The following is an 11,543-nucleotide window of genomic DNA, read 5'->3' on the forward strand; positions in this document are numbered from 1 at the left end:
GAGTATAGATTCCCCTGCATCCTGTTGTGAAGACCATGGTGAGGCATGGAGGTCCATGGTGGAGAGACACCCACCTGCAGCCCATGGAGGACCCCATCCCAGAGCAGGGGGATGCCCAAAGAAGGCTGTGACCCTGTGGGAATCCCACGCAGAAGCAGGCTCCTGGCAGTACCTACGGACCTGGGAAGAGAGGAGCCCATGCTGGAGCACATTTGCCAGCAGGGCTTGTGACCCCATGGAGGACCCGTGCTGGAGTAGGTTTTCTGTTCCTGAAGGACTGCATCCAATGGAAGATAACCACACTGGAGCGGATGGTAATGAACTGCAGCCCATGGGAAGGACTCAGGTTGGAGAAGTTTGTGGAAGACTGTCTCCTGAGGGTGGGACCTCACACTGGAGCAGGGAAAAGTATGAGGAGTCCTCCCCCTGAGGAGGAAGGAGTGGCAGAAACAATGCGTGATGAACTCACTGCCACCCCCACGCTCCATCCCCCTGCTCCACTGGTGGGGAGGAGATAGAGAAATGGGGAGTGAAGTCGAGCCCAGGAAGAAGGGAGCGGGTGGGATAAGGTGTTTGACTTAAGGGATCATTTTAAAGAACAGCTGAGAATGCATGCGATGGACTGACTGCAACCCCCATTCCCCACTCCCCTGTGCCACTGGGGTGGAAGAGGTAGAGTGCAGTTTAACTCAGGAAGAAGGGAGGGGTGGGGGGAAGGTGTTTTAATTTTTCTTTACCTTACTCTTGATTTGAATGGTAATAAATTAATTTCCCTGAGTCGAGTCTGGTTTGCCTGTGCTGGTAATTGCTGACTGATTTCCCTGTCCTTATCAACCCATGAGCCTTTCGTTACATTTTGTCTCCTGTGTCCAGCTGAGGAGGGGGAGCAACAGAGCAGCTCACTGGGCACCTCGCATCCAGCCAAGGTCAACCCATCACAATAAATTAAGTATGGACATACAGAAGGGGAAGAGGTGAAAGAGACTGTTCTCGAAGGCACTCTAACTAATGTACTGGAGGAGGGGTAGTGCCTCTGCTGTTTAAAGGCGCACTTAGAAAATAGAACCAAAAAGGCATTAAGAAACACAGAATTCAAGAAGGAAAAGTGAATGGCAGAACTCAGGTCATCCAGCAAAATGAGGAAGGTACAGATAATACTAAATCTAGAAAACTCCTAAGAACATTTTAACTGACATCTAATTAAGTCATCATCACAAAAGTTCATCAGAGCCACATGTCAAAGCCAGTGTTCGCACATACAGGGTAGACTTGGTTTGGGCAGCTATGGGAGAGCAAAATTTAATCTCAAAAGGCTTCACGGAAAACCCTGCACCTAAAAAAGAGGCACTTCAAAAAAATCTTTTAAAAGAACGGTTGCTATAACAAATTTACCTTTGCTTTTCACAGCTATGGGGCCAAGGGAAGGAAGCTGGAACCCACCTTTCCCCATTTTCCAGAAGTACCCTACATTCTACACGGCAGAATACTCTGTAATGAGATGTTCTTCATTCCTTCTGTGCTCAGGCTGTTAGGCAAAATGAAATGCAGTAATAAGCTAAATGAGTTTGTCTCCTGGAATTTTAGCATGCTGATTTTAGGTATGCTGGCTTTGAATGAATAGGCAAGTCATGCTCATATAATCCCCTATAGAAGAAGTATGATAAACCAAATCTACTAAACAGATTCCAGATAAAATGGCAAGAAAGGTAGACAAAAAACATTATGGAAAATATTTCTGCCAAGTTTTGAAAAGTTTGATTTTGAACATCTGGTTTCTCAACAACTCCAGAAAATCCATTTAAGACCTTTTGCTGACAGGATTCTCTTTTGATAGCCAAAGGAAGTTTAAAAGACAAATCATAACTATGAAATAATATGTGCTGTTTTACTTTTTCATAGTCAAAATATGAACTGTTGTTATGAAATATACCGGTACTACATACTAGTAGGATGTAGTACTACTACATACTAGAAAGCAAGCACCCAACATAGCAATCCTATGTGTTGGAATCCACACTCATCTACTTCTGTAGTGGTGCAGACAACTATAACAAGCCAAAAGATGGACTATGAATATTATCCTTCCAAGAACTAGGACTGTAATGAACCTAAGAACAAAGATTACCATGCTTATATTCCCTAATAATAGAAGTTGTCCATAACTGTGTGACTACTTACCACTCAGAACAAGAAAGATGACATCAAGGTCACAGAACTCATTACTGTTTTTCCAAAAGAAAAAAAACCCCAAACCTCCATTCATTGAGCTAATGAGCTGTCACTATCTTATTTCTCAGAAAGTCCTTAGCCAAAGGTAAATGGAGACAGTGTATTCTGATGACTGAAAAAACCCACATCTTTATTCCCAGCTTTCTGAACACCCTCCACTCCTCCCACACATACACATTTGGTACCATTATGAACAAAATACTACTGTATCCAAGAAACTAAATGGGTGAACACACAAACAGATGTGAGCATGAACTTAGCTTTTTCCTGCACACTGTAAAACCAGTTTTATTTCTTCTTCTATCAATGGATCTTGCAGATGTCCACAGTGCTGTTTTGTTCCCTTTTGTTTTATACTATTATAAGAAGATGCAGAAAGCCTGGATAAGGTGTCGTCAACACACACAGGACACTCCCAAGTTCTATTACTCAACTCTGTTTTCTCAGTACTTACTCAAAACCACACTGCACTTGAGGAGTAGCTGGCTAAAGATGAACCCAGGAGAACTGATATAATATATGCAGGAGAAGATCTGGGCAATGTGACCTCAAACAGACTCAGACTGTTGGACTTCCCAGTCTACCCCGTACCTAAATGGCTGTCATGACAAAAGCACGTTCATCCACTTGCAGCTGACCAAAGAAGATTGTGCTCCTTCCACTTAACGAAGAAAGGACCAAAGTGATCCATGCATGAATGGCCTCCAGACTTCTGCAAGAAATCTCTTAATAATAGCATCACATTACCTTGAAAAAGCTGACCACATCTCCCTGTGTGTCCCTGTTTCCAGTATTCTCCATTTTCTGCAGTTTCTCGTTTTACACAAAACTTAACTCATAGTCTCTTGTCTTAACACACAGGATCTCCACTGGGACTAGCTCTTGCATTCTCCTGCACAAACATGAGCTTACACTGTTTCAGCAGAAAATGAAACCCCCAGACAACATGAGAAAGCTCATGACTTCTAATAGAGTACCTTTCTCAGCAACTGAATCCATACCAGAAAACCTCAGAATAAAACTGGACTTGCCGTTTTGAAAACTAAACACAAAATTAATGTTTCTAACTTGTTTTCCTCTTGCCCAGCTATACATGCAAAACAGAACCATATTTTCTGGGAAATAATATACATGTGAAATTATTCTTACTGAATGGAAGGGAGGAAAGATGTTTATTTCTATTTTTACTTTACGAGAGGAGAGATAACAACACATACCTCATCTGCCAACTACAATTCCTTTATATTTAGAGGGGGAAATAAATAAAGATCCTAACCTGAGCCAGACACTGAAACCAATATCCTAGGAAATCATGTATCCCAGGTGACCACTTTTCAGAAAATACCCTAGAATTACAGCACAAGTTAAACAACGTGTTAACATCTTGCTTTGCAGGGTGCTAGAATTCACCCTGCAAAATTGCTTACAGTTCGGCCTTTTTCTCAGAAAGAGAAAGATGCTTTTCAGCAACAACTCTGTTAAATATCAAAGGAAAATAAATGAACCCTTAGGGTAAGACAGAACTTCTTCAGCCAAGACAGTCATTTGTAACAGAATATTGTGCTAGAGATAAAAATTACAGAGAATAATCAAGGCCACAGAGAAAGCTGAAGGAAACCCAAGGAAATTGTATTCCTTTATAAATGTCCTGTGTTTAAGCAACAGTGCTAAAGAACTTCTTGATTTAATTTGTATACAGTTCCCTTGATGCTTCTAGAAATTTCAGGTTTAATGATTAAATAATCATGCAGTGTAAAAGTTACCAAGATAACAGCACAGCTGGGAGATAAAAATATTCTAGTTGAATGAACCAGACCATAAGGAAGAAATTCTTCACTATGAAGGAGGTGAGGCACTGGAACAGGTTGCCCAGAGAAGACCCTGGGAGTGTTCACGGACAGGCTGGATGGGGCTTTGAGCAACCTGGTCTAGTGGAAGCTGTCCTCGCCCATGACTGAGGGGTTGGAACTAGATGATCCTTAAGCTCCCTTCCAACTCAAACCATTGTATGATTCTGTGATTTTCTGACTGGGGTACCCTGCTGATACATTAAACAAATCTGTTCTAATTCTAAACAAATAGAAAACAAAAATCAATAAAAATTAAAAGAATTAAAAAAAAAAAAACAACAGTGCCAGACTTGGAATGCTGTGACAAATGAATTTGAAGGTACTACATTTAGTGCAACCATTTATAAATCAGTGTGGCTTTTTACGCTCTCAGGGCCTTTCAATGTGCCAACATGTAAAGCAAAGGTAAAGTTACTTACAATTAGCTGAAGCTCTCAAAGGTGCACAGTATACACAAGCCAGTGCATAGATCATTCAAGTCTGGTGAACATTATTCATCTTAGACTACCTTCAGAAGAGGCACATGCACCCAAACATCCCTCGTCCTCTTCCTCAGCCTTGCAACAGCACAGGCTGGGCATGCCATCTCAGGGAGCTGCTCCACAGAACCACTCTGGCGGTCTTGGTGGGCAGCTGCTGACCACGAGCCAGCAGTGCTCCAGCAGCAAGGAGGACCAACCACCTCCTGGGCTGTATGAACAGGAGAAGTGATCATCCCTGCCTCTACTCCACACACTCTTTAGGACCACATCTAGAATACTTGGTCTACTTTGGGGGCCTCCAATACAGGAAAGACATTGACAAACTGGAATGAGCTCAGCAGAGGGCTACCAGGATGGTAGAGCATTTGCCCTGTGAGCAGAGGCTGAGGGAGCTGGGTTTGTTCGGCTTGGAAAAGAGACAGCTCTGGAACACCTGACAGCAGCCTGGAAGTACTTATAGGGAGGTCACTGAAGCTCTGCACACTGGTGCATGGTGGAAAGATGACAGACAAAAGCATGAGTTGAAACAAGAGAGTCTCAGACAGAAGAAAACTTTTCATCATGAGACCAGTCAGGTGGTGGAGCCATTGTCCTGAGAGGTTGTGTAGTCTCTCTCAGTCCTTGGAGGTTTTCAGTAACCTGGTCTGATCTAAGAACTGGCCTGCTTTGAACTGGAGGTTGAACAAGAGAATTTCTATAGTCCTTTCCATCCTGATTATCCTAATATTCAGAAGAATTCAGTCATTGAGAAATTGTCTTTTTTTACTTTAAGTCCCCAAATATATGCACATTATCTGTAGTTCCAGGTTGTTCCCCCGACACTATTAATTATCTGGCAAAGGGTATCCGAATGGTTATCAAAAAGAGCAACTACAGAACCACTTTAGAAAGTGCCACAGGCAAGCTCAAGGCTTTTCTGTCATCACCGAGTAAAGAACACATCTGATGTCACTGTTCTTGAAGATGAGTAGAAAAATTGGAGATGATCCCTTACAGATTTTGGCCTGATCTTGTCATAAGGAAATTGTGGCAGAACCTGAGGAATAGTGATCTGCTTGCTGTGCAGATTTATCCCAGAAGACTACAATGAAGCCAGAACTGGAAGTAAAATCCAGTGTGAAATACCACAAAAATTCAGGACACCACTTGTCACAGGAGACATTGATGTTGAGCAGTTAACCAGAAGGTAAACCATTGATTCACGATTAGTATAAACTAGAATTTATTGTTCCAGAGTCAACAACAGGTCAAGTGAACTTTATAATTTGCGGTGATACAAGATTTGACTTTAAAATTCTTATCTTGTTATCCAAATGCGAAAAGAGAAACTGAAAATTCTGATTAATAATAGGATATACAGAAGAATATCATCAAAGTATGGAAAAAGTATTTCCAAATGCTTAACATGAGCAACATCTACAGTCAGCATGCTGGTGAAGACAGCAGGAACTGCAGACAGACAAACGCATAAAAGACAGAAATGCTATCGATTGTAGCCCTTGGCACATTATTGGTGTTTAAGTCCCAGTGCTTCTAACAGATTAGAGGGACCAAAGTTAATCACTGTTTTATGGTAAAGAAACTGCTGCTTCTGTGTAGTTAATTTGAAAATATTATTTTGCAGATATTGCCTTTAATTTAACTGATGCCTCAAATTTGAGTCTTCTCACCCTGATAAAAGCACAGAATGAAGCAAAAGGAGAAACTGTTCAACATAACCAGCACATTTTTGAAGGAAACCAGGCTGTTGTTCTGTTCTAACTAAAACCAGAACATTTGCTTGTAGAATTGCTGAGAAAACATCATATTTTTATGAATGTCGACTTTCCATGCTCTGATACAGTTTGTTCGTTCCTGGTGATGTTAAATGACTGGCAGTCAGACATCGTCCTGGTGACTGAAATAAAAGCCAGGAGCCATCATATGACAGCTTGTTAACAAATGTCAGCATGTTCCTATACAGGTCAGAACCCTGAAACCACTATGTCCTAGTGAAAACAGCAGCTGCCATGAACCTTAAGGCCACACCTACATACCTAGAGTACCTCAAAGAGATATTCTGGAAGCAGTTTGGGCTTTAGTACAGAGTCCTGTTAGCCAGAGAAAGGTGGATAAAGACAACACAAGATCTCCATAGGTTGCCATCTTTCAGAACAAAACCTGGGAAGTCACAAGTCAGAACCACAATGATGAAAATAAACACAAACTTTTTTGTTTCAGACTGCCAGTTATTCCACATTCATAAAAATACTATTCCTCAGCAATTCTACAAGCAAATGTCCTGATTTGAGTTAGAACGGAACTAATTCTGTTCAGTGATTTCACTTCTCAGCTCAGTCTCTCCTCAGTGATGGCACTTTCTTAACTTAAATGGCATGTTTGTGCAGACAGTATCTGCTTCTAGCTGTGATAACGCTTGATGTTTACAGTCACTACCAGGGACTGATCTGCAGAAAGGCTCTGGCTCAGACTTGCTCCTGCGCAGACCAAGGTCACTGCTCAATCCTGTGTCCCACGGTGGGGTGCAGTGAGTTAGAGGCTGCACCTGTGGGGAGGAGCAGACAGGACAGGTGACCCTGAACTGACCAGCAAGGTTTTCCATCACATATACATTGTATTCAGTATAAAGCGGAGGGATCACAAGGGTCAGTCTCTCTCTTCTTCAATGGCTGGTGTCTGAGGAGGACTCTGTCTATTCTATCATCAAACCCAATCTGTGCATTCCCGAATCCAGTTCCAGAATCTGTCTGTCTGTCACTGAGTCCAGTCTGTGACTTCTCCAGTGCCTGCCCATAGCATCAGTGGCAACGGCGACGTGTTTGCCATCAGGGGGGTTGGGTTTGGTATTGGTATTGTTTATATTTGTGTATATGTATAATTTTATGATTATTTTCATTAAAGCAGTTTCAGTTTTCTTTCCCAATCCATAAGTCTCTCTCCCTTATTCCTTTTCTCTTCCCCTTTGTGAAGGGAGAGAGATTAACACAGAGCATCTGTCACGTGTCTAGGGGCTGGTCCAGCCCTAACCCTTGACAGCAGTAAAATGTCAAAAGATAGCATTTCTCCTAAGCAAGTCAACCTTATTACTGCAGAGCAACACCAGAAGTGCAGACAACTGATGCAAAATACTGATGGGGTATCCATATATTTTAATTACAGAAAACTTAAGCTAACCTTCTACTCACCTGAACATAACCTGACAAGAACACTAGCCACTCCAGTACATTAAACACAGTCCTCTCTAGTACAAGATGGAGAACAGAGACAATGTCTCAAGAGAGCATAGGGGAGGAAAAAAAAAAAGGCTGAGCCCACATCCTGAAAGAGTTATGTTTACCTACTTCACAATTAAGTGAGGCATCCAATACTAGTGCTGCCTGAATTATAAACCCAGAAGACAGGGTCTTCAGTATTCACATCAAAAATCCAATAATCCATCAGGTGTAATGAATGACCATTAGTCTTAAAATACACACAGCTCCTTTTCCCCCTTCTGGAATAAGATGCATTTCCAACCACCACCACCCACCGAAGAAAGCGCCCAAGAGAACATTAATTTTCATATCCACACAGTCCCTAGGATGTGAGTATCACAGCACTGAGGGTCTAAAGTTATTTCTGGTGTTGAGGAATCAATGATGAGGCTGAGAGAACAAGAAGTTAAACTCACTTTGTTTAACTTTCTTGAAGAAAGTGCTGTGTGTTAACTACTGAGAACAAAGTGTCACTTCTCAGAGGTATCCCCAGATGGTGCCAGGGGATACGACATATATTTGGTAAGCCAATGCTACAGTCAGTGTCAACACATAAGCTTCATCCATGACACAAGACAGTGTGGTAACTCCATGGGCCCCACTGGTCTTGTCTTTATCATGACCAGTCTGGAGAAAGAGACAGGCATCTCCTTGAGGAGTCATTTTAAGAATAGCATCCCAATCATTTTGGTCCCAGAGGTGCATAGAGTGGTGCTGGTCCTGGCAGTGACCAAGAGGCTCACTGAAGCCTCAGACACCTGAACTAGATGAGGTCTTTGTGGCTTTCTCAGCTCCACTGCTGCACAACACAGGCACCTGATCCCTTCATTTGCTATCTTTACAAGAACAGCAAATTAGAGCACTTATCAGGAATACATCACTTTCTAACCAATAAAAATACTTCACATATGGATCAAAGAATTCAAAACTCCCAGTCTCACAGCAAAAGACACAAATTATAAAGACGTCACTGCTTTAAACAAAAAGAACAAGATACAGAATAATCCACCAAGCAGAAGAAAATCTGTCTAAGCATGAAGTGGTTCATCTCTAGAGAGTGGCTGGAGAAGTGGACATGTCCCTGAGTATGTTACAGCTGGTGCTGTATCCCACTCCTACCTCCAAGGATGAGGGAGGGCCAGGTGTCGAGTCCCTACAGGTACTGCCAGGGGAAAAATAATTATGTGATCTGTAGTGAGGAGAAGTATGCATACTGACACTGTCCACTTAGAGTATCACCCACAGAAAGACAAAACTATTTACTGATGATAACAAAACTATCTAAAAATAGACATGAATTCCTACTGTTACAATTACACCCAGTAGGAAAAAGGTCTTTCTCTTTTATTCTTTTTACAAGAACAGTTCAGAATAAAATGTCTGGTATTATGCTGTCACCATTGAAAATCTAATTACTTAGAAAAAGCACAGTACAAGAGAGAAGATAAAAAAAAATTCAGTGAGCTGCTAAAGAAAGAAAATTTTAAGATCTTCCAGATCATATAAGCCCATCCATAACTTATCAGCATTCTACACTGACCTTTGAAAATTACACATTTAAAAAAACAGTCAAAACTTGGAAAAAAAAAAGTATAAATACTAACACTAGTTTCAGTGAGCACAGCAGTAGGCCCTCAGAGTATTTTTAGACCCTCATGAAGCTAAATACTATTAACATAATACACCTGTAAGAATGAATCCAGGTAATAACTATAGGACTATATAAAAATTAGAGACACCATGTAAAAGCACTGTACATACAGCAAGAGTAGCCTGTGAGATCCAGAGAATGGTGGATACACCATATACAGAGCCTCCGCTCCCTCATACTGGTGCATCTGTCCCCCGTAGTCCCCAGCCATTCCTTATATCTGCAAGAATATAATAGAAAGAAAAGGCGTAACAGGGTGCTTCAAGACCTGAGAGAAGACGGAAGCACATGGTTCAGGGTCTCCACTCCCTCACCCAGGTACTACCCAACAAACAGCTCTTCGCCTCCATCGTGAAGAGCAAACTTCCGAAGTTTAATGGCCGTAAGTGCGTGGTGCAAAATGTTTACGTTTAATAATGGTTTTAGAAGGCAGGAGACCACTGCTGAATGGATCACAGTTACAGGCTCTTGTGCCAATCTGTATTCTCATGTTTATCACTGTAATTATATATTGTGATAAGCACAAAAAAGATGGTATGAACAAAACTTGATTTCTCAAGGAAGCAAAGATCAAAAGACTTGAAAGTAAAAAGAACCCTCAAAAGACTAGAAAGAACGTATTCTAGTCACCAGTTTCGTAGTCACCTTCACGTGAGAGGTAAAGGGAAACAGCACACAGTTCCCAAAATATGCTTGTGGCTGTATCAGTGACTCATCTGGAAAACAGAATTGTAAGTCTTCGCTGGACAAGATCCTCCACAAAATTAAGAGGACGATATGAAGAAGCAGTCATGCTGCTCCACCTCATTTTCCATGGAACAAAAAATAAAACCATAGGTTAAAAACCCCCAAAGTTCTGATACTTAACATTTGTTGAATTGAGAAAGAAGCGTATATGTACATCGTAGATGTTTAAGAACAAAACACTTCCATTAATACAGCCAGCCCAGGATTACATTATTCCCTTCTGTTAGGTCACTTACGTATGTTCTACCCACTTGCATCAATGTGCAATTTCTTAACCTAACCATTGAAGTGCATCAATTTTATCTTCAGAAGGAGGGACTGTGGTAGTTTTAACTTTGCAGTCATGAAACCAACACAAGGAACCAAAACGGAGATGTTTCATTACAAAGGAGTGTTCATTAATAATGGCAACATGGAGATGTAAACACGGAGTTCCTGCTGGTATCGCTTGTATGCTAAATGCGCTAAGAAACCCGGAAGCTGGACGTGATCGCAACCAGCCTATAAATACATACAATTCCAATTGTTCATATAAATAATGTCTTTGAAAACGATCCATCAGTCATGTTGTGTTCTGATTAAAGAGCCCTACATGAATAGTGTGAGCTGAACAGAAACATCCATGAAATTTCCTTCCTCTCTTGCACAATACAACCACTTGCAACCTCAATCTCCACCCAAGTGAACACCTTCATTCTCATTGAAATCTGTAGAAGATATTTAGCATTTCTTAAAAATAGGATCTAGTCCTGAAAACATAAACTTAATAACCTCTTGATAGAAAATATAACTCACAATCACTTTTGACAAAAAGGTTTTTTCTACTTAATAATTCAACCTTAACATGGAGCTTTTAACCATAAATTTTAAAGCTATTTTTTGACATATCTGATCATTAAACTAAAATCATCTAACACAGAAACTGCTTTTGCTTCAGCCTTGAAAATGTCACAGATATTGAAAGAACTTTGCTCAAACTCCAAACAAGAAGTACATTATGGTCAGGGACGAAACACAAAATATTATCCTAAAAATTATCTGCCAGAAATTCATGGGTATGTCACAATTATGGGTATCATTGGCACTTCTTAGTAACCACTATTATCTAAGTCCAGTTACCTAAGGAGTTGTTTAATTGAATAAACACTTTCTGGAACTCAATACACTTCTCCTTTTCATAAAAACTAAGGCTGGTATATTCACTCCAGAAAAACTTGCAATTCAAATCAAGCATTTCAAATAAACACCAATGCACTATATCACAAATTTCAAGTGTTTTTTCCCCCAAATCAATCACCAAAATACTATAAAAATACAAAAAAAAAAAAAA

At 40.8% G+C, this 11,543-nt stretch overlaps 1 protein-coding gene across 1 annotated transcript in view; it reads right to left on the reverse strand.

Moving 5' to 3' along the window:
• Positions 1–11,543, reverse strand: part of PRKAR2B (protein kinase, cAMP-dependent, regulatory, type II, beta) — a 43,915-nt gene that overhangs the window by 31,864 nt on the left and 508 nt on the right. Inside the window, exon 2 of the mRNA XM_010146019.1 lies at positions 9,577–9,686. Coding sequence (XP_010144321.1) covers positions 9,577–9,686 — 110 coding nt within the window. The remainder of the gene's footprint in view (positions 1–9,576; positions 9,687–11,543) is intronic.

This window comes from Buceros rhinoceros, unplaced genomic scaffold (genome assembly GCF_000710305.1).
Source record: "Buceros rhinoceros silvestris isolate BGI_N320 unplaced genomic scaffold, ASM71030v1 scaffold312, whole genome shotgun sequence".
NCBI lineage: Eukaryota > Metazoa > Chordata > Aves > Bucerotiformes > Bucerotidae > Buceros > Buceros rhinoceros.